We start from the raw sequence: 24181 nt of genomic DNA, 5'->3' as shown, positions 1-24181 counted from the left end.
CCTCAGGCCGACTGGCCCCCGCCCGCCGCCCGGCCTCCCTCCGGCCCGCGCCGCCCGCCGCGCTCACCGCGTTTTTCTTCTGCACCATCTTGTCCATCTTCTTGGCAATGCGGACCACCTCGTCCTCCATGGCCCTGGCAGGCCTGCCCCGCGCCGGGCCGCGGGGGACGGGAAACGAGCGGAGCTGGCCGGGCGGCAGGTAAGCCCAGGCGTCGGCGAGGGCCCTCACCAGGCGTCACCGAGGCGCTTCTTCACTCACGACGACTGCGACGGCGGGGGCGGCGGCGGCGGCGGCGCTCCTCCCACGCAGGCAGCGCCAATGGAGCTCCCAGCTCGCGGCGGCGGCGGCGGCGGCGCTCCTCCCCCGCAGGCAGCGCCAAACGAGCTCCCAGCTCGCGGCGGCGGCCGCGGCGGCGCTCCTCCCCCGCAGGCAGCGCCAATCCAGCTCGCGGCGGCGGCGGCGGCGGCGGCGCTCCTCCCCCGCAGGCAGTGCCAAGCGAGCTCCCAGCTCGCGGCGGCGGCGCTCCTCCCCCGCAGGCAGCGACAATCGAGCTCCCGGCTCGCGGCGGCGACGGCGGCGCTCCTCCCCCGCAGGGAGCGCCAGTCGAGCTCCCAGCTCGCGGCGGCGGCGGCGGCGGCGCTCCTCCCCCGCAGGGAGCGCCAATCGAGCTCCCAGCTCGCGGCGGCGGCGGCGCTCCTCCCCCGCAGGCAGCGCCAATCGCGCTCCCAGCTCTGTTCTTTTGTTTTTTTTTTTTTGAATTCTGAGATTTTTCATTTGAAGTAAATCTTAAAGCTATTAAATTCACAAATATGCTAATTTAAATACCCAATTCTATTATCTAAAACACACATTGCAAACATACAAATATCTATTCTCTCCACATGTCAGAGCCCATTCATTTCATGGTTTGGAAATGGGGAGAATAGATCCCCTTAAACTGCAAGTCAGCAGGTGTTTCTTTACAGTTAACTTTAGCAAAATTCATACAAAATATTAATGAACAATGATCTTCTTTACTTGTTAACTCACAAGGAAACACCTTCAAAACTGCATTTTGTTAAAGTTTCTGTACTAAAATGTAGAAAAACTGAACTACACAAATATTGAAAAGTTTAAAATTCCTTAATTTTTTATTCCTGGTACCACTACCACAATTTACAGGGCAATATACCTGATGTAATGAAAAGAAAAAGACAAAGCTACAACAGATAAAAGACCTCAGGAATGTACATCTAATTGACCCTCCGTTGCATGAATCAATAGCTGCACTTTTTGCAAACTGTGGCTAGGACAGTCCTGAACAAGAAGGGTTTCCTGTTTAAGCTGCAGTAACTTTTCTGACTATGGATCATCGTTCCTTCTGCGGCAGGTTTTTACAGTTCCTCTAATGCATTTGGGACGACTGTCTCAAAGTAACCTGCAGCTTTCCTGACAACTCCTCGCTCTCTCTCCTGCTAAGAACTGTAGCCCTTTTCTTCTGAGTTTTGAGAACCTTCTGCTACCATATCCACCACTTCCACCACCAGATCCATAACCACCACCATAGGGACTTCCCGAGCTTCTTCCACCAAAACTGCCCCCCTTCATGGGTCCATAATTTGATTGCTGTTGTCCACTATAATTTCCAAAATCATTATAGCTCCCACCACCACCACCATAGTTACCTCCAAAATTTCCTCCTTCATTGTAAGCATCATATCCTCCACCACCGCCACCATATCCACCATCTTGGTTTCCATATCCTGGTCCACCACCACCATAGCCTCCTCTACTACTGTAACCAGGACCACCACCATCGTTACCACCGTCGCCTCCAAATCCGTTTTATCCACCATCACCTCCTCCATAACTACCTCTGCTGCCACCACCTCCACCACCATAGCCTCCTCTTCCACCAAAGTTTCCACCACGGCCAAAGTTACCTCCACCACCTCCAAAGTTTCCTCCACGACCCATAAAGTTGCCAGATCCACCTCCACGACCTCTCTGTGATCCAGCAGATTGCATTTCTTGTTTAGAAAGGGCCTTTTTCACTTACAATTATGCCCATTAATAGTGTGGTATTTCTGAACAACAATTTTATCAACTGTATCATGATCATCAAAAGTTACAAAAGCAAATCCTCTCTTTTTTCCACTCTGCCTGTCTTCCATAACTCCTATGGTTTCAATCTTGCCATACTTTTCAAAGTAGTCTCTCGAATTACATTCTTCTGTATCTTCTTTAATACCACCAACAAAAATTTTCTTCACTGTTAGACGGGCACCAGGCTTTACAGAATCCTCTCTAGAAACAGCTCTCTTTGGTTCCACTACACGCCCATCAACCTTGTGTGGTCGAGCACACATTGCTGCATCCACCTCTTCAACCCAAGAGTAAGTCACAAAACCAAAGCCCCTGGAACGGTTTGTCTGGGGGTCTCTCATCACCACACAATCTGTAAGTGTGCCCCATTTCTCAAAATGTTCTCTTAAGCTATCGTCTGTAGTTTCAAAGCTCAGACCACCAATAAACAGTTTTCTCAACTGTTCTGGTTCCTTTGGATCATGGCCCTCCTCCCCCCGGCGGCGGCGGCGGCCGGAGTCGGGCTGGGGGCGACCGGGCGGCGGTTTTACCTCCGTTTTGAGACCGGACTCGCCTCTTCCAACTCGAGTTCAATATGGGACCGAGAGCCCAGCTCTGTTCTATGTTGGGCCATTTTACTTCAGCCCAAAAAAATTTCTTCTAGTATTCCCTAAGGTCTGCTGGGGATCAGTTTTCTTATTTTTCATTTATCTGTATTTGATTTTTTAAAATTGATTCCAATTTTCTGTTGAGATTCTCCATATTTTAATCTATTAATCCCCATCTTTTACTCTCAATATAGTCATTTTAAAGTTCTGTGCTAACTCCAGAATCTGAATTCCCTCTAAATCAATTTTTCTTGGTTTTTTTTTTTTGTTTTTTTTTTTGTCTTAAGTTTTAGTCACTTTTTCCTGCTTCAGGAATTTCATAATTTTTGATTGTGTGCTGGACGTGGTGAATAAAAAATTCATAGAGACTGAAGATGCTATTACTTTGCACCAGAGAAGATTTACCCTTTTCTCTGTTAATCAGAGTGGCTGATCATTTCAGTCATTTCAGGAATTTTACTAGGTCAGAACTGGGTTGGAGCTTTAGTTGTCTCATCCTACCTATGATTTTTCCTAATTTGTGGCCTCCCTGGATTTTTGCTGTGAGCCTGACAGGTCTTTGATTCTTCAATAAATACAGTCAGTTATTGACTTCAGTCTTTCAGATGTTTGAATTCAGCTCTTTAGGCTCTCAGTTCTCACAGCTTCAGAGTATGGCAAATGTAAGGAGAGACCAGCTATGTATTTGTTGCCGTTACACTTTCTCAGTGAAAATTTGTCTCATAAACACTGAAACATTGCAGATGACTTCACTTTTTCTGACTCAGCCCCCTTCTTGGGGATGGCACTTCTGGGTTTTTACTGTGAGTCTGGTAGGTCTCTAATTCCTCACTTTGGAAAGTTCTCTCCCTCAGGCATTAGGTATTTAGCTTCCTGCTTTATATAGGTTCAAAAACTGGCAAATGTCTTGAAGAGGAGACCTAATGATTGTCACAGGCCCCTTTATCTAGCGGGATTTGGTTTGTTAGTGCCATGACTGTGCAGGAAATTTCACTCTGCTTTCTTGGCTCAGTCCCCCATCATCCTATACCACCCTGACACTAAGGAAATGTCCTGTGGGGGAAATCGGCTTGACATTCTGCTAGATTTCACTCCATCATGCCAGCAAATGAGTTCATCAAAAGATATGGTGATTTCTCTTTTCCAGTGGAGTATGTCTCCCTACACCAAACCCCTGCTCCAAATCTCTAAATGTCCCTCTCTAGCATATTAGTTGATATTGTTTCTTGATTGCTTCCTTAGCTCGATGATCTTTTATTCAAGTTTGTTTGCTCGTTGCAGCAGGAGTGATGGCCTGTGCCTACCTAGTGCAGGCATATTATTATGGAGATATGGCTTTGGTCCCAGACACCACAATAAGGAGAATATCATAAGAAAGCAAGTCACACGAGTTGTTTGGTTTCCCAGTGCATGTAAAAGTTATGTTTATGCTATACTGTAGTCTATTAAGTGTGCAATAGCATTATGTCTAAAAAAAGTACATATCTTAATTTGAAAGTAGACTTTAAGAATGCTACCCATCATCTGAGCCTTCAGCAAGCTGTAATCTTTTTGCAATAGTAACATCAAAGATCACTGATCACAGATCATGTAACAAGTATAATAGTGAAAAAGTTTGAAATATTGTGAGACTTACCAAAACATGACATAGAGACACGAAGTGAGCAAATGCTGTTGGAAAAATGGCACCACCAGTAGAGCTGCTTGACACAGGGTTGCCACAAACCTTCAATTTGTAAAAAAAAAAAAAAAAAAAAAAAAAAAAAAAAAAAAGCATTATCTGCAAGGTACAATAAAGTGAAGTGCAATAAAGTGAGGTATGCCTATACATCCTGCCTCAAAGCAGAAATCCTATTTAGATCACCTTTAATTTCTCTCTATGATATATCAATAGTTTTCTATTCTAATAGGGTTCTTACATTTTTTATTACACTTATTATTAGGTATATGATGTTTTGATGATAATGTAGATGGCATATTTTTTAGTTTTTAATTTTATAACTTTTCAGACACAGAAAAATGTTAGTGGAATTTTTTAATGTTTGGTCTCTTATCTGGCAACTCTTCTAAAAACTAACTGATATTCTAATAAGTTATCTGTAGATGGTTTTGGATTTTCTGTATCCTTAATTATATCAACTATGGAAAGTGACAGTATGATTTCTTCCTTTCTTAGCCTTATATTTCTGATTTCTTTTTCCTGCCTTACTGCTAATGCCATTTAATACTTTTACTAATAGGTTGAATAGAAAAGGTAAGAGTTGGCATTCTTATTTTGTTCCTAATCTTACAGTGGACGTTCTCCACATTTCACTATAAATAGGATGGTGGCTCTAAAGTTTTTTGTAGTTTCCCTTTGCTATGAGTTTTTAATCATACATAATTATTGAATTTTATCAAATGCTTTATCTGACTATACTGATATGATCATATACATTTTCTCCTTTATTTTATGGATGTGGTGCATGACATTTATTGATATTTGAATGTTAACTCACCTTGCATTTCTGGAGTAAAACAACTTGGTAGGAATTCACACACACACACACACACACACACACACACACACACATTCACTCACTCACACACTCTACATTTGATTGTCTAACATTTTGTGTATGATTTTTGCTTCTGTATACATAAGGGAGATGGGCCTATTTTCTTTTCTCATAATTGTCCTTTTAATTAGTGAATAGTATATAGAGGGTAGAGATTTAAAAGACCTTTTAAAAGGTCTTCTTCTTCTGTGATATAATACAATACAGTATTACTCCATTTTTTAAAAATGACCTTTTTCATTTTCAAATAATTTCAAATCTGCAGAAAAGATACAAACAGAGTTCCCTTTACCTCTCTCCCAGTTTTTCCTATTGCTAACATCTTATACTACCATAGTATATTTTTCAAAATTAAAAAGCCAACATTTATACATTACTATTAACTAAACTTAAGACTTTTTTTGGATTTCACCAGTTTTCCTGTTAATGACCTTTTTCTGTTCTAGGACCCAATCCAGTATATCACATTCCACTTAGTTAGTTGTCATGTCTCCTTAGTCTTCTCTGGTCTATGACAGTTCCTCATTCCTTCCTTGTTTTTCATGATTTTGACAGTCTTGAGGAATATTTGTCTGATATTTTGTAGAATTGTTCTCAGTCTGGGTTTGGCTGATGTTTTTCTCATGATTCGACTGGAGTTATAGGTTTTGACAAAGAATACCGCAGAAGCGAAGTAACCGTCTCATCACATCATAACAGAGAGTATGTAGTGTCTCCGTGACATCACTGGTGATGTGAAACATCATCACTTGCATAACATGGTGTTTGCTTGGTTTCTCCACTGTAAAGTTACTTTTTCTCCCATTTTATACTGTCTCTGGAATTCAATCATTAAGGCCAGCCCAGGACTGGACTTAAGGGGAAGATTAAGCTTCACCTCCACCTCCTTGGGGAGGAGATGGATGCCGGGGGGGGGCGGGGGGGAGGTTACCTACATATGGAATTCTTCTGTTGGCAAGATTTGTCTTCTCCCTCCCTCCTATTATTTATTTATTTATACACTCATTTATTTACTCCATTATGTTTTAATATGGATTCTTTATAATCTATATACATAATTACAACCTTAAAAACCTCTGGTTCCCCCACTGACATATAAACTTTTTGAGGAAAGGCTCTGTTTCTTTTTTATTTTTGTACACTCTATGCGTTTAGCATAGTCCCCTAATTTATAGTGGACTTCCAGTAATTATTTTTTAATGGATATCTTTCCACTTCAACTGAAAAGTACCCTTTCCTTATATAATAGCATTCTAAATCCAAAATAAAAGTAGATTTTAAAATAAGTAAAAGTAAACTCATGCATGATCACCCTGTAATAAGTATGTAAAAAAGCACAGGGTACTGCAGAAATAACTTAACCATTTGAGTTGGATGTGTCTCCAAAAAATATTGAAGCCACATTTGGAAAGAAATTACAGTATTTGATAAGCCAAGGATATGACCTGCTGTGTGCTTTCTCTTTTTTGTTCAGATCACCAAAGGAGATTAAGACCCCGTTTTCTCCCTTCTCTGGAAAATTATCATCTGATGCAGTCACTCAGATAACAACAGAGAGTCCAGGAAAAACCATGTTTTCATCTGAGATTTTTGTTAATGCTGAAGATCGTGGACATGATATTCCAGACCTCAGTACACAGAAGTTGGGCAAAGTTCCTGTCAAGTTTGCTTCATCATCTTCAGTCCAACAGATTACTGTTCTTCATGGCACAGATGGTAAGAGAATTTTAGGTCACATTACCAACTTTTGTGTGTCATTAACTAAGAAATTTCTTGATTGGGTCTTTCTAGTTAGAAAACCTAATTTTAATTTTAAGCATTAGGTTGTACATGATTAAAACATCTTTTATTTACATAGCTATGAAGAGAATATAATTTATTATGTTTTTACTTCAATTTCTAGTGAAGTTAACAACCTATGTGAAACTCATGCTACTTGTGGCTGACGTATTTTCAACTCATAATACTTGTCATAAGAATGCAAGTAGTTCATGAAAACATAAAAACTATAGAGGTTCAATTTTAGGGAGGTAGATAACTATTTGGCATTGTTTCTTTTACTATTGTTTTGCATGATACAGTGAACAGATAGCAAACACAATACCAGTCTATTTCTTGCTCAAGAAACGTTGAGCAGGGACCCAGGTTGACTGTGACTCTGCTTTCTTTAAAACATGGAACCTTGGATTCATCATCATAGTCAACTGGAAGGGACGAAAAGCATGGAGGAGCACATGTTGGGAGGCTTTTATGGGCTAGGCCTAGGTGTGGCCCACATCACTTTCCACTGACTAGGAATAGTTTAGCTGTGCTTTCCAGGATGAAGAAGAAATGAGTTTTGGTGAACAGCTAGCAATTTCTACCATAAGGTCTACATTTAGAGTGTTCCTATGCTATCATGACAGTGATATTTTTATAGTGCTTATACTATATAACATTCAAAATTATAGCAAGTTATTTTCTTTTTCAGACCAGTAACTGGAAAGTTAAGTTCCCATTCTACCTCCAAATGAGGGTGGGAACTTTCAATTACTAATTTTAAAGTATTCAACAGTTTGTACAAATCTATTCAAAATATATTTTAAGTTTTCCTACTTGTGCAAAAAGTTTATCTGTCTGTAGGTATAAATGGAATATGCCTAAATGTATAAAGAAAATTGCTTAGTTCCACATGTAAATTGCACTGAATTTAATTTGAATAAATACATTTATATGTTGAAATGGTTATATTTCTTTTCTTTTTTTTTTTTTTACTTTTATTTATTTTATTTTTGGCTGTGTTGGGTCTTCATCGCTGCGTGCAGCCTTTCTCTAGTTGCGGCGAGCGGGGGCTACTCTTCGTTGCGGTGCACGGGCTTCTCATTGCGGTGGCTTCTCTTGTGGTGGAGCACGGGCTCTAGGCGCGTGGGCTTCGGTGCATGGGCTCAGTAGTTGTGGCTCGCGGGCTCTAGAGCGCAGGCTCAGTAGTTGTGGCACATGGGCTTAGTTGCTCCGCGGCATGGGGGATCTTCCCGGACCAGGGCTGGCACCCGTGTCCCCTGCATTGGCAGGCGGATTCTTAACCACTGCGCTATCAGGGAAACCCGAGATGGTTATATATCTTATACATTTTTATTGTGATATAAAATTATGCCCCCCAAATGTATAGTCTAATCAATATCACACAGAACACCTTTAATGTGTCAGTTACCTATTGCCACCGTGATACTGTATAAGAACCTCGAAAATCTCAGTGCTTCGTAACAACAGACATTTGCTTTCCTCACTCATGGGCTTATGAGTCAGTTGGAGTTTGGCATCAGGATGCAAAAACGGTTTGGGTCTGTTCCACATGCCTTGTACTGAAACCCAGGCTACTCTGGGTATGCTGTTTTCATGTTGGTGGCAGAGCACAGGAGAGGAAATCCAACTGTGAAAGTGTATTTTATACCTCTTCTGACATCAAATGGATCGGTCTACATAGAGCCCACAGTTCACGGTCTTACCTTTACATACAGGTACTTGGTAGAAAGGACTCCTTTAAAAGAGAAATATTATTTGGTTTAATAATAAAAGATTTTTAACTCTGTGGATTCAGAAGTAAAATTTTAAAAAATATTTTAAAAGTATACAGAATAGGGCTTCCCTGGTGGCGCAGTGGTTAAGAATCCACCTGCCAATGCAATGCGGGGGACACGGGTTCGAGCCCTGGTCTGCGAAGATCCCACATGCCGTGGAGCAACTAAGCCCATGTGCCACAACTACTGAGCCTGCATTCTAGAGCCCGTGAGCCGCAACTACCGAAGCCCACGCGCCTAGAGCGCATGCTCCGCAACAATAGACGCCACCGCGATGAGACGCCCGCACACCGCAACCAAGAGTAGCCCCCGCTAGCCGCCAACTAGAGAAAGCCCGTGCACAGCAATGAAGACCCAGTGCAGCCAAAAAAATAAACACATAGAATAAATAAGTTCAAACAATAAATAAATAAATAAACATAAATTTAAAAAAAAAAGAACACCTAATGCAGGTGGGAAGGTGAGAGGGCCACTGTAAAGGTCATCTATGCTACATGTACAAGAACCCCGAGAGCACACCAATAGGTACCACATTTTTCACTGCTGTAGCCGATCATTCCCCCTGTACTACCACACTGTAGCACTCCCTTCCCTCATCTACTGCTATAGTCTCTTTGGAAGGTGTTTCACAACTCTTGTTATGAGAGTGCCAGTTGAACTGTCCTCACTTCCTTCATTTATACCAGGATTGAAGACCTTGTAGTCCGAGATCCTGTCCAGAGAGCAAGCAGGCTAAGACTCTGTCTTTGTTGATGTATTTCATCAGAAAGGGCTCTACCCCCTCTCCTAGTTCATGGTGTGAAGCGTTCATAGCCTCTTGGGAAAGTGGGGAGAATTGAAAGGACTCTATATGAGAATGCTAGGCTTTGTAAAACATTTCAGTTTTTTAAAAATAAGACTCATTTTCTATTGGACTGACAACAGTCCTATGAAATACAAAGAAAGCTGAGAATCAGTGACAGGAAATGATCACCAGTAAGAATTACAACAGTCACCGCTTACCTCGTAGCTTACGGCACTGTCCATGATCCTTAAGAAGAGTTAGTAGAAATGCCTAGCCCATCTTGCCCTTGAACCCCTTAAAAGGTACACGACTGCTGTGTTGGTGTTTAGGGGGAGCATCTCACTTACCAGGGACTGACTTCTCCCTTGATCCCTCTGTAGTGATGGAGACTTCCCCGCTGATGAAAAATTCCCTGGGATTGCAACCTCCAAGCCAGACAGCTTTCCTATGGAAAGACAGAGAGCTTGTAAAGATGAAACACCAGTCTGCGGGAGAAAGGGAAGAAGAGAATGATGGAAATCGTTTCTGGGAAACTATTTTTACATTATGTTTTGTTTGTTCCTGGTAAATAAACTGAAATCTTCTTAACATTAAAACAAAATCTAAACCACTAAATTCAATAATACAGGAGTATAACTTTTGAAAAAAATTTCTTTGGCTGCGCAGCATGTGGGATCTTAGCTCCCCAACCAGGAATTGAACCCACGCCTGCTGCATTGGAAGCGCAGAGTCTTCACCACTGGACCACCAGGGAAGTCCCAGGAATATCACTTTTAAAGGAGAAGTTATAAACCCCTTGGTTATATGAACTGCAGATTTTTAGTAAGAAGTCAATATATTTGTTGTTAGGCACATTTTATGTTAGGCTGTCTCCCTGCACAGGATGCAGGCGCCTTGAGAATGGAAATCATATCCCTCTATAGTACGTCCCTCTTCTTTCTGCCTTGCAGTTTGCTGCTCCACTTGTTCAACCCCACCTAGTAATAACCTATACTTCCCTCGTTCCTGTTTTCCCATCTTGAAAACAGACAAAAGGCAACCAAACAACGCAAAGGTCTCAACAAATAAGGGATATCCAAAACCAGAGATGGCCAGAACTTCTGTATCCCTCATGAAACCTAGCCCGGTGTTCAATATGTAGGTATCATTAATACATGCGTGTTGACTGAAACAGTTTAAACTCAATTCTTCCACTTCCCAGTTTAGTTTTAGTCCTCATACAAAACGTGATAATCAACTTGCTTAATGCTAGGGATCACAGTGAAAAATAATATCTGAACTGACTTCTGTCAGATGAGTGAGAACTAAGGTTAATTCAGTGTATCTGAAGCATAGAAAGTGAGGGCACAAGTGGCACAAGATGGGGCTAGAGAAGCAGAGAGGATTCTAGACCACGCAGAGTCTTAAAGGCCAACAAACACTGTGTTTTCTATTCTCAAAACAATGTTTGTGAGCGATGTTTATGAGCAATGTTCCAACTTGCCTTGAAGGTTTTTTGTGTGAAGAATGGATTGGAAGGAAACAAGATATATGGACACTAGTTAGGACCTAATCGCAACACACAGGCAAGTTCAGTATTAGGGTGTTGAGGGAGAGCTGACAGATTCCAAAGAAATTCAGGAGATGAACTGAAGCGGGCTTAATGGGGTAGGAGATGGAGGAAAGGAAGGTCTTAGGGAATTAAAGGGTTTACTGCACACATGAGCAAAGTCTCAAAATTAATCATTTGAACGTACAGAGGTAGATCTCTCAAATGACTCCGGTTAGGAAGCAACGGTACGCCCTTTAGAATTCCTACAGACAACACAAATCAACTGTTTCGATGGAAAATTCGGCGGGACCGGTGCGTTTTTTCACTCCAACTTAGCTCCAGTTCCTATTACTCACATCTTCTGTGCCAAAACAACACAGCTGGAGGAACTGAAGGGGATTCCGTTTTGGTAATTAAGGAGTGTCCCCAACACTGACAGTCCCATCTTAAAAAGCACTCCCTCTGCATTTTACCCGAGGAGCAATGGCCAGAGCCTCCCTTTGAAAACGATGGGCAGAAATGAGACCATCACACACAGTCCCTTTCAGCTACTGTGAACTGAGCCGCGAGACGACCAATACCCCCTGGCACAGCGCGGACGGGCCAGCGCGCGGGGGCAACAGGGACAGGAGACAGCACAAGAGACGAAGCCCAGGCCCAGGGGCCAAGGCCTATTACCTTTCCGGCATGTGCAAAACATAAAACAGAAGCAATATTGTAACAAATTCATTAAAGACTTAAGAAAAAAACAAAACTCAGATGCTAAAGTGCCTACTCTAACCACTATACTATATTGCTTCTATAAAACAAGCACTAAACCTCAGATACAGAAAAAAACCCTTTTCGTGTCCTCACACCTAGGTCAAAATTACAAAGCGTTAATTCAGGAGACAGAAAGGGAAGGAATAAATCTGAATGAATCTGAGTCAGAACACAGTGCTATATAACCTTAGGCAAATTCCACAATACCCATGCCTCAACATGGCAAATTCCACAATACCCATGCCTCAACCTCCCTATCTATAAAGGAGTTAACCACACCAGCGCTAACCATTACTTGCCTCCTGGTAGCTTGTGAGTGTTAATTAATATTTGTAATAAATACACAGATCATCAGTTGAAAGAAACAAGGAAAACTACAGCGTTATTATTATTGCCTTGTTGCTAGAGCTAAACACCACAAATCAACATAAATAACTTATGTACACCAAGAATGTAGGGTTTGAATATGTACTTTGAAAGGCCATCATATAATTAGTTGTTTCACCTCTAATTGCTTTTCCTTTTTTTTTTTTTTGAATTTAAAAAAGCAATACAGGGACTTCCCTGGTGGTTCAGTGGTAAAGAATCCGTCCTGCAATGCAGGGGACGCGGGTTCGATTCCCGGTCGGGGAACTAAGATCCCACATGCCGCGGGGCAACTAAGCCCTCGCACCAAACTACTGAGCTCGCACACCTCAATGAGGTAGCCCACGTGCAGCAAACTACAGAGCCCACGCGCTCTGGAGCCTGCACGCCACAACTACAGAGCCCACGTGCCACAACTAGAGAGAGAAAACCCGCACGCCACAACTAGAGAGAAGCTCTCATGCTGCAACGAAGAGCCCGTGCGCCGCAACGACAATAAAGATCCCACATGCCTTAACGAAGGTCCCGCGTGCCGCAACTAAGACCCAATACAGCCAATCAACCAATCAATCAATCAAGTGGGGCGGGGGGAGCAATACAGGAATTTCCCTGGCAGTCCAGTGGTTAAGACTCCAAGCTCCCAATGCAGGGGGCACGGGCTCGATCCCTGATTGGGGAACCAAGATCCCACATGTGGCACAGCGTAGCCGGAAAAAAAACAAAAAAAGCAACACATACCCTACGGCATTTATCCCAGAGAACGCATGTTCGCACAAAAAAAGGTACACAAATGTCCACAGCATCTCTATCAGTAATAGTCAGGAAATGGGAAAAAAACTCAGATGTTCTTCAATGGGCAAGTGATTAAACAAACTGAAGTACAGCCAAACCATGGAATACTACTCAGCAATTAAAAAGAAAGCGGCACTGGGACCTCTCTGGTGTTCCAGCGGTTAAGACTCTGCACTCTCAATGCAGGGGGCCCAGGTTCCATCCCTGGTCAGAGAACTAGATCCCGCATGCTGCAACTAAAGACCCGCACAGCCAAATAAATAAATAAATAAATATTTTTTTTAAAAAAGAGGAGCACTGTTGATTCATGCAATTTGGATGACTCTCCAGGGAATTACACTGATTGAAAAAGGCCAATCCAAAAGGTTGCATACTGGGAATTCCCTGGCGGTCCAGTGTTTAGCACTCAGCACTTTCACTACCTGGGCTGGGTTCAATCCTTGGTCGGGGAACTAAGATCGCACAACCGGCAGCGCAGCCAAAAAAAAATTTTTTTTACTTAAAAAAAAAAAAAGGTTACACACTATATGATTTTATTCACATAACATTCTTTTTTTTTAATTAATTAGTTAATTTATTTTATTTTTGGCTGCGTTGGGTCTTCGTTGCTGCGTGTGGGCTTTCTCTAGTTGCGGCGAGCGGGGGCTACTCTTTGTTGCAGTGTGCGGGCTTCTCGCTGCGGTGGCTTCTCTTGTTGCAGAGCACGGGCTCTAGGCACGCGGGCTTCAGTAGTTGTGGCACGTGGGCTCAGTAGTTGTGGCTCCCGGGCTCTAAAGCGCAGGCTCAGTCGTTGTGGCGCATGGGCTTAGCTGCTCCGCGGCATGTGGGATCTTCCCGGACAAGGGATCAAACCCATGTCCCCTGCAATGGCAGGCAGATTCTTAACCGCTGCGCCACCAGGGAAGTCCCACATAACATTCTTGAAATGACAGGTTGCCAGGGACAGATAGGGCCGGGGGAGTGGGAGATGGGCCATCTTCCCCAGGGGGTATTTTCCCTTGATCATCTGCACAAAAACTTTAATTGCAACTTTATCCACTGCACTATCAGATCACTATGATTTGGTGGGGAGTGGGGGAGCAGCAGTGGCTATAAAATGGCATCAGGAGAGATCCTGTGGGATGGAAATGTTCTCTATCTTGACTGTGTCAATGGCAATACCCAGGTTGTGACAGTATACTATGATTCTGTAAGATGTTACCATTGGGGAAAACTGGGTAAAGGACACACAGGAGCTATCGCACTATTATTTCTTACAACTGCATGTAAACCTACAATAATCTGGACACAAAAAGTTTAATCAGAAATGAAGGCAACACATGCCTCTTGTAACAAGTAAAACAATAGTCTGTGGTCAGTCTCTTTCTCTACCCGTCCCATTCCCTCCCTCTTGAGATAACCATGCAAACTCACTGCTCATACAAACAGGCATGCATTTAATACTTTCTGTTTACTGTATCAAAATGGGATCATACATACTACATATTACCCTGCAGCCTACCTTCTTCACCCATCATCCCTATATCATAGAGAGCTTAAAAAAAAAAAATTTTTTTTTAAGTGCCAAGCAGGATGGCAGGTATAGAAAATTTTCTGACTAGGGCAAATCTGACAAATGTTTACCGTGCTAATGTGCCATAGCTCAGCCAGGTGCATTCAGTGAGAGCACAATATGCAAGTAGCATTCTAAAGAGATCTGCAAAAAATGCAAGGTCTTCAGCAGCTCTTCGAGGATCCCATCCCCCTCTCTGCCTCCTCCATGGAACCATCCCATGGAGGTTGAACAGTTTAACTCCATTTGCCCCTCCTGCTGTTTGTGCTTTCGTTGTATACTTCTGTTCTACATCTCCACAAGACATTATTATTGTCACTTATTTACAAAATAACATATAAATATAAAGGTGTATGTACCTGGGTATATGTACATGTATATATTAGACACACACACACTTTAAGTGCTCTTTGTTCTTTCCTGCAGTTGTGTTCTTTTTTTTGGGGGGCGGGGGGGGCAAGTTTTTATATTGGTAAAGTTCTGTACTACTAGAAATATAAGATTTGAAAAGAAAAGTGAGACTTGAGGATCATCTGTGGAGCTTATCCTCATTCTCCTGCTGACGCATTATATGTTTATAATTTGAGAACTGCAGATAAATACAAACTGGTCTTCTCCATACTTGCTCACTAAGGAATTCCTCATTTCTAGGAAACGTCTATTTCAAGGAAAGGAAACAAACAAAAACACCTAGTGCACTAGATGATTAAAAGGTACACATTTTATAGCCTGAGTTCGAGAAAAAAATTACCCAAGAAACGGCCTTTTTCCCTAGGAGCCAGCTTCTACTAGGGGAGTCTAGGGTTCTCTAGGCAAAGAAAAAAAACTTGCCAGTTTAAACAGAATAACAGAAACGTTCAGCCAATCAAATATACAGAACTCATCACTTGCAGTGAGGAATGAAAGGCCTGTATCAACAGAAACAATAAATGGCACCGGCAACGTCTGCAACAGAAAACAAACAGGAAATCCTTTAAAAAGCCAAAATTGCAAAGACAGATGAACAGGGTATGAAATTACACGCCGGGCAATGCACCTGTTAAAGGAAAAGAGGCGCACACCAAGTCTGAAGTCTTAAGAATTCGGTGTTTAACACTACTTCTGCATGCTGCCCAGCAGAAAACTCGGGTCCTGGCTTAATCCACAACGCACACTTCATTTAAGGAGGTGAACTGCTTGGTCTGACTCAGTTTCTTATTCTGTAAAATGAATGCAACACAGCTGTCGTGAGTCCCCAAAGAATTCTGCACAAACGCTTTGTAACTCCAAAGTGCTGTGCAAATCAGAGCAGCCCTTCTCTCCTTCACATTCGTTGGACTTAGAATTTCAGAAGTTTAGCTGAAAATACAGACGACTCGGAAGCAAGGGACTGAGAGTGGCCCACACAGGTGGAAAGAAATGCAGAAACTGGAGCACCTCATACAAACCGCAAGAGACCACGTTCACGTGCACACGTTATCAGTGACAGAAAACGCCACCGGTAGCAACTGTAAACCACTGAGAGGACCAGCAACGACATGTGTCCAAATCCAGCCGGCAGCACAGCCTCGTCGGCGGCAATGCCTTAAACACAGCTCCCCGCACTCCGCGGCCTAACAAGATCCACTTTTTCCAAAAAGTTTAGCAACTTGCCAAGTACACTGGCGTAGTTCACCTTTTTTAATTGCTAAGCAAACATGCAGGGGAGTTGAGACAATCAAGGGAATGTTCAGCCTTCCTCAAAAATAAGATCCAGGAAATTCACGTTTTGCTTGAACAGTTTCATGTCTAAAACTGATCACAAACCTCTGTTTGATGTTGTTTTCTCGCTGCTGGCCAATGAGCCCGGGAAAGAGAACCAATTCTTTCAAACAGGGAGGGCTCTCTGCACTCTTCAGCTAAACCAGCGAGGCTTTACCACCGTCACGTTTAAAATAATGAGGAGGATGCCTCCATAGAGTTTACCGGGCTGCGCTAATCACGAGGGGCCTCGGGCGCCCAGGGCGGATCCCAGCGCCGGTGGCCGCGGGACCGGACGCCCTCCCCGGGACCCCCCCAGGACCCCCTCCCCGGGACGCGGCCGCGGGACAGGACGCCCCCCAGAACCCCTGCCCGGGACGCAGCTGCGGGACAGGACGCCCCCCAGACCCCTGCCCGGGACGCAGCTGCGGGACAGGACGCCCCCCAGAACCCCTGCCCGGGACGCGGCCGCGGGACACGAAGCTCCCCCCTCCCCAGGAACCCCTCCCCAGAGCGCGGGCCTCGCCGCCGTCTCGCAGCACCCGCCGCGCTCACCGCGGGCCGGGAGCCCCCTCAGGCCGACTGGCCCCCGCCCGCCGCCCGGCCTCCCTCCGGCCCGCGCCGCCCGCCGCGCTCACCGCGTTTTTCTTCTGCACCATCTTGTCCATCTTCTTGGCAATGCGGACCACCTCGTCCTCCATGGCCCTGGCAGGCCTGCCCCGCGCCGGGCCGCGGGGGACGGGAAACGAGCGGAGCTGGCCGGGCGGCAGGTAAGCCCAGGCGTCGGCGAGGGCCCTCACCAGGCGTCACCGAGGCGCTTCTTCACTCACGACGACTGCGACGGCGGGGGCGGCGGCGGCGGCGGCGCTCCTCCCACGCAGGCAGCGCCAATCGAGCTCCCAGCTCGCGGCGGCGACGGCGGCGGCGCTCCTCCCACGCAGGCAGCGCCAATCGAGCTCCCAGCTCGCGGCGGCGACGGCGGCGGCGCTCCTCCCACGCAGGCAGCGCCAATCGAGCTCCCAGCTCGCGGCGGCGACGGCGGCGGCGCTCCTCCCCCGCAGGCAGCGCCAATCGAGCTCCCAGCTCGCGGCCGCGGCGGCGGCGGCGCTCCTCCCCCGCAAGCAGCGCCAATCCAGCTCGCGGCGGCGGCGGCGGCGCTCCTCCCCCGCAGGCAGTGCCAACCGAGCTCCCAGCTCGCGGCGGCGACGGCGGCGGCGCTCCTCCCACGCAGGCAGCGCCAATCGAGCTCCCAGCTCGCGGCGGCGGCGCTCCTCCCCCGCAGGCAGCGCCAATCGAGCTCCCAGCTCGTGGCGGCGGCGGCGGCGGCGGCGGCGGCGGCGCTCCTCCCCCGCAGGGCAGCGCCAATCGAGCTCCCAGTTCGCGGCGGCGGCGGCGGCGCTCCTCCCCCGCAGGCAGCGCCAAACGAGCTCCCAGCTCGCGGCGGCGGCGGCGGCGGCGCTCCTCCCCCGCAGGCAGCGCCAATCCAGCTCGCGGCGGCGGCGGCGGCGGCGGCGGCGGCGGCGGCGCTCCTCCCCCGCAGGCAGTGCCAAGCGAGCTCCCAGCTCGCGGCGGCGGCGCTCCTCCCCCGCAGGCAGCGCCAAGCGAGCTCCCAGCTCGCGGCGGCGACGGCGGCGGCGCTCCTCCCCCACAGGCAGCGCCAATCGAGCTCCCAGCTCGCGGCGGCGGCGGCGGCGGCGCTCCTCCCCCGCAGGGAGCGCCAGTCGAGCTCCCAGCTCGCGGCGGCGGCGGCGGCGGCGGCGGCGGCGGCGGCGGCGCTCCTCCCCCGCAGGCAGTGCCAAGCGAGCTCCCAGCTCGCGGCGGCGGCGCTCCTCCCCCGCAGGCAGCGCCAAGCGAGCTCCCAGCTCGCGGCGGCGACGGCGGCGGCGCTCCTCCCCCACAGGCAGCGCCAATCGAGCTCCCAGCTCGCGGCGGCGGCGGCGGCGGCGCTCCTCCCCCGCAGGGAGCGCCAGTCGAGCTCCCAGCTCGCGGCGGCGGCGGCGGCGGCGGCGGCGGCGGCGGCGGCGCTCCTCCCCCGCAGGCAGCGCCAATGGAGCTCCCAGCTCGCGGCGGCGGCGGCGGCGGCGCTCCTCCCCCGCAGGCAGCGCCAAACGAGCTCCCAGCTCGCGGCGGCGGCCGCGGCGGCGCTCCTCCCCCGCAGGCAGCGCCAATCCAGCTCGCGGCGGCGGCGGCGGCGGCGGCGCTCCTCCCCCGCAGGCAGTGCCAAGCGAGCTCCCAGCTCGCGGCGGCGGCGCTCCTCCCCCGCAGGCAGCGACAATCGAGCTCCCGGCTCGCGGCGGCGACGGCGGCGCTCCTCCCCCGCAGGGAGCGCCAGTCGAGCTCCCAGCTCGCGGCGGCGGCGGCGGCGGCGCTCCTCCCCCGCAGGGAGCGCCAATCGAGCTCCCAGCTCGCGGCGGCGGCGGCGCTCCTCCCCCGCAGGCAGCGCCAATCGCGCTCCCAGCTCTGTTCTTTTGTTTTTTTTTTTTTGAATTCTGAGATTTTTCATTTGAAGTAAATCTTAAAGCTATTAAATTCACAAATATGCTAATTTAAATACCCAATTCTATTATCTAAAACACACATTGCAAACATACAAATATCTATTCTCTCCACATGTCAGAGCCCATTCATTTCATGGTTTGGAAATGGGGAGAATAGATCCCCTTAAACTGCAAGTCAGCAGGTGTTTCTTTACAGTTAACTTTAGCAAAATTCATACAAAATATTAATGAACAATGATCTTCTTTACTTGTTAACTCACAAGGAAACACCTTCAAAACTGCATTTTGTTAAAGTTTCTGTACTAAAATGTAGAAAAACTGAACTACACAAATATTGAAAAGTTTAAAATTCCTTAATTTTTTATTCCTGGTACCACTACCACAATTTACAGGGCAATATACCTGATGTAATGAAAAGAAAAAGACAAAGCTACAACAGATAAAAGACCTCAGGAATGTACATCTAATTGACCCTCCGTTGCATGAATCAATAGCTGCACTTTTTGCAAACTGTGGCTAGGACAGTCCTGAACAAGAAGGGTTTCCTGTTTAAGCTGCAGTAACTTTTCTGACTATGGATCATCGTTCCTTCTGCGGCAGGTTTTTACAGTTCCTCTAATGCATTTGGGACGACTGTCTCAAAGTAACCTGCAGCTTTCCTGACAACTCCTCGCTCTCTCTCCTGCTAAGAACTGTAGCCCTTTTCTTCTGAGTTTTGAGAACCTTCTGCTACCATATCCACCACTTCCACCACCAGATCCATAACCACCACCATAGGGACTTCCCGAGCTTCTTCCACCAAAACTGCCCCCCTTCATGGGTCCATAATTTGATTGCTGTTGTCCACTATAATTTCCAAAATCATTATAGCTCCCACCACCACCACCATAGTTACCTCCAAAATTTCCTCCTTCATTGTAAGCATCATATCCTCCACCACCGCCACCATATCCACCATCTTGGTTTCCATATCCTGGTCCACCACCACCATAGCCTCCTCTACTACTGTAACCAGGACCACCACCATCGTTACCACCGTCGCCTCCAAATCCGTTTTATCCACCATCACCTCCTCCATAACTACCTCTGCTGCCACCACCTCCACCACCATAGCCTCCTCTTCCACCAAAGTTTCCACCACGGCCAAAGTTACCTCCACCACCTCCAAAGTTTCCTCCACGACCCATAAAGTTGCCAGATCCACCTCCACGACCTCTCTGTGATCCAGCAGATTGCATTTCTTGTTTAGAAAGGGCCTTTTTCACTTACAATTATGCCCATTAATAGTGTGGTATTTCTGAACAACAATTTTATCAACTGTATCATGATCATCAAAAGTTACAAAAGCAAATCCTCTCTTTTTTCCACTCTGCCTGTCTTCCATAACTCCTATGGTTTCAATCTTGCCATACTTTTCAAAGTAGTCTCTCGAATTACATTCTTCTGTATCTTCTTTAATACCACCAACAAAAATTTTCTTCACTGTTAGACGGGCACCAGGCTTTACAGAATCCTCTCTAGAAACAGCTCTCTTTGGTTCCACTACACGCCCATCAACCTTGTGTGGTCGAGCACACATTGCTGCATCCACCTCTTCAACCCAAGAGTAAGTCACAAAACCAAAGCCCCTGGAACGGTTTGTCTGGGGGTCTCTCATCACCACACAATCTGTAAGTGTGCCCCATTTCTCAAAATGTTCTCTTAAGCTATCGTCTGTAGTTTCAAAGCTCAGACCACCAATAAACAGTTTTCTCAACTGTTCTGGTTCCTTTGGATCATGGCCCTCCTCCCCCCGGCGGCGGCGGCGGCCGGAGTCGGGCTGGGGGCGACCGGGCGGCGGTTTTACCTCCGTTTTGAGACCGGACTCGCCTCTTCCAACTCGAGTTCAATATGGGACCGAGAGCCCAGCTCTGTTCTATGTTGGGCCATTTTACTTCAGCCCAAAAAAATTTCTTCTAGTATTCCCTAAGGTCTGCTGGGGATCAGTTTTCTTATTTTTCATTTATCTGTATTTGATTTTTTAAAATTGATTCCAATTTTCTGTTGAGATTCTCCATATTTTAATCTATTAATCCCCATCTTTTACTCTCAATATAGTCATTTTAAAGTTCTGTGCTAACTCCAGAATCTGAATTCCCTCTAAATCAATTTTTCTTGGTTTTTTTTTTTTGTTTTTTTTTTTGTCTTAAGTTTTAGTCACTTTTTCCTGCTTCAGGAATTTCATAATTTTTGATTGTGTGCTGGACGTGGTGAATAAAAAATTCATAGAGACTGAAGATGCTATTACTTTGCACCAGAGAAGATTTACCCTTTTCTCTGTTAATCAGAGTGGCTGATCATTTCAGTCATTTCAGGAATTTTACTAGGTCAGAACTGGGTTGGAGCTTTAGTTGTCTCATCCTACCTATGATTTTTCCTAATTTGTGGCCTCCCTGGATTTTTGCTGTGAGCCTGACAGGTCTTTGATTCTTCAATAAATACAGTCAGTTATTGACTTCAGTCTTTCAGATGTTTGAATTCAGCTCTTTAGGCTCTCAGTTCTCACAGCTTCAGAGTATGGCAAATGTAAGGAGAGACCAGCTATGTATTTGTTGCCGTTACACTTTCTCAGTGAAAATTTGTCTCATAAACACTGAAACATTGCAGATGACTTCACTTTTTCTGACTCAGCCCCCTTCTTGGGGATGGCACTTCTGGGTTTTTACTGTGAGTCTGGTAGGTCTCTAATTCCTCACTTTGGAAAGTTCTCTCCCTCAGGCATTAGGTATTTAGCTTCCTGCTTTATATAGGTTCAAAAACTGGCAAATGTCTTGAAGAGGAGACCTAATGATTGTCACAGGCCCCTTTATCTAGCGGGATTTGGTTTGTTAGTGCCATGACTGTGCAGGAAATTTCACTCTGCTTTCTTGGCTCAGTCCCCCATCATCCTATACCACCCTGACACTAAGGAAATGTCCTGTGGGGGAAATCGGCTTGACATTCTGCTAGATTTCACTCCATCATGCCAGCAAATGAGTTCATCAAAAGATATGGTGATTTCTCTTTTCCAGTGGAGTATGTCTCCCTACACCAAACCCCTGCTCCAAATCTCTAAATGTCCCTCTCTAGCATATTAGTTGATATTGTTTCTTGATTGCTTCCTTAGCTCGATGATCTTTTATTCAAGTTTGTTTGCTCGTTGCAGCAGGAGTGATGGCCTGTGCCTACCTAGTGCAGGCATATTATTATGGAGATATGGCTTTGGTCCCAGACACCACAATAAGGAGAATATCATAAGAAAGCAAGTCACACGAGTTGTTTGGTTTCCCAGTGCATGTAAAAGTTATGTTTATGCTATACTGTAGTCTATTAAGTGTGCAATAGCATTATGTCTAAAAAAAGTACATATCTTAATTTGAAAGTAGACTTTAAGAATGCTACCCATCATCTGAGCCTTCAGCAAGCTGTAATCTTTTTGCAATAGTAACATCAAAGATCACTGATCACAGATCATGTAACAAGTATAATAGTGAAAAAGTTTGAAATATTGTGAGACTTACCAAAACATGACATAGAGACACGAAGTGAGCAAATGCTGTTGGAAAAATGGCACCACCAGTAGAGCTGCTTGACACAGGGTTGCCACAAACCTTCAATTTGTAAAAAAAAAAAAAAAAAAAAAAAAAAAAAAAAAAAAGCATTATCTGCAAGGTACAATAAAGTGAAGTGCAATAAAGTGAGGTATGCCTATACATCCTGCCTCAAAGCAGAAATCCTATTTAGATCACCTTTAATTTCTCTCTATGATATATCAATAGTTTTCTATTCTAATAGGGTTCTTACATTTTTTATTACACTTATTATTAGGTATATGATGTTTTGATGATAATGTAGATGGCATATTTTTTAGTTTTTAATTTTATAACTTTTCAGACACAGAAAAATGTTAGTGGAATTTTTTAATGTTTGGTCTCTTATCTGGCAACTCTTCTAAAAACTAACTGATATTCTAATAAGTTATCTGTAGATGGTTTTGGATTTTCTGTATCCTTAATTATATCAACTATGGAAAGTGACAGTATGATTTCTTCCTTTCTTAGCCTTATATTTCTGATTTCTTTTTCCTGCCTTACTGCTAATGCCATTTAATACTTTTACTAATAGGTTGAATAGAAAAGGTAAGAGTTGGCATTCTTATTTTGTTCCTAATCTTACAGTGGACGTTCTCCACATTTCACTATAAATAGGATGGTGGCTCTAAAGTTTTTTGTAGTTTCCCTTTGCTATGAGTTTTTAATCATACATAATTATTGAATTTTATCAAATGCTTTATCTGACTATACTGATATGATCATATACATTTTCTCCTTTATTTTATGGATGTGGTGCATGACATTTATTGATATTTGAATGTTAACTCACCTTGCATTTCTGGAGTAAAACAACTTGGTAGGAATTCACACACACACACACACACACACACACACACACACACATTCACTCACTCACACACTCTACATTTGATTGTCTAACATTTTGTGTATGATTTTTGCTTCTGTATACATAAGGGAGATGGGCCTATTTTCTTTTCTCATAATTGTCCTTTTAATTAGTGAATAGTATATAGAGGGTAGAGATTTAAAAGACCTTTTAAAAGGTCTTCTTCTTCTGTGATATAATACAATACAGTATTACTCCATTTTTTAAAAATGACCTTTTTCATTTTCAAATAATTTCAAATCTGCAGAAAAGATACAAACAGAGTTCCCTTTACCTCTCTCCCAGTTTTTCCTATTGCTAACATCTTATACTACCATAGTATATTTTTCAAAATTAAAAAGCCAACATTTATACATTACTATTAACTAAACTTAAGACTTTTTTTGGATTTCACCAGTTTTCCTGTTAATGACCTTTTTCTGTTCTAGGACCCAATCCAGTATATCACATTCCACTTAGTTAGTTGTCATGTCTCCTTAGTCTTCTCTGGTCTATGACAGTTCCTCATTCCTTCCTTGTTTTTCATGATTTTGACAGTCTTGAGGAATATTTGTCTGATATTTTGTAGAATTGTTCTCAGTCTGGGTTTGGCTGATGTTTTTCTCATGATTCGACTGGAGTTATAGGTTTTGACAAAGAATACCGCAGAAGCGAAGTAACCGTCTCATCACATCATAACAGAGAGTATGTAGTGTCTCCGTGACATCACTGGTGATGTGAAACATCATCACTTGCATAACATGGTGTTTGCTTGGTTTCTCCACTGTAAAGTTACTTTTTCTCCCATTTTATACTGTCTCTGGAATTCAATCATTAAGGCCAGCCCAGGACTGGACTTAAGGGGAAGATTAAGCTTCACCTCCACCTCCTTGGGGAGGAGATGGATGCCGGGGGGGGGCGGGGGGGAGGT

General features: G+C 45.1%; 1 protein-coding gene across 1 annotated transcript in view; it reads right to left on the bottom strand.

The window, feature by feature from the left end:
- Positions 1 to 1455: 1455 nt before the first annotated feature.
- LOC309621931 (uncharacterized protein) overlaps positions 1456 to 24181 on the bottom strand; it is a gene marked incomplete at both ends in the record, with an annotated part of 55100 nt that continues 32374 nt past the window's right edge. The window contains 7 exon segments of the mRNA XM_082409207.1: positions 1456 to 1462; positions 1494 to 1825; positions 1829 to 2035; positions 2041 to 2648; positions 19688 to 19834; positions 19892 to 20057; positions 20063 to 20611. Of these exon segments, the coding sequence (XP_082265333.1) occupies positions 1456 to 1462; positions 1494 to 1825; positions 1829 to 2035; positions 2041 to 2648; positions 19688 to 19834; positions 19892 to 20057; positions 20063 to 20611 (2016 nt within the window).

This window comes from Balaenoptera borealis (genome assembly GCF_965194805.1).
Source record: "Balaenoptera borealis genome assembly, contig: HAP1_SCAFFOLD_1224, whole genome shotgun sequence".
Classification (NCBI taxonomy): domain Eukaryota; kingdom Metazoa; phylum Chordata; class Mammalia; order Artiodactyla; family Balaenopteridae; genus Balaenoptera; species Balaenoptera borealis.
This window is presented reverse-complemented; position numbering and strand designations above follow the sequence as displayed.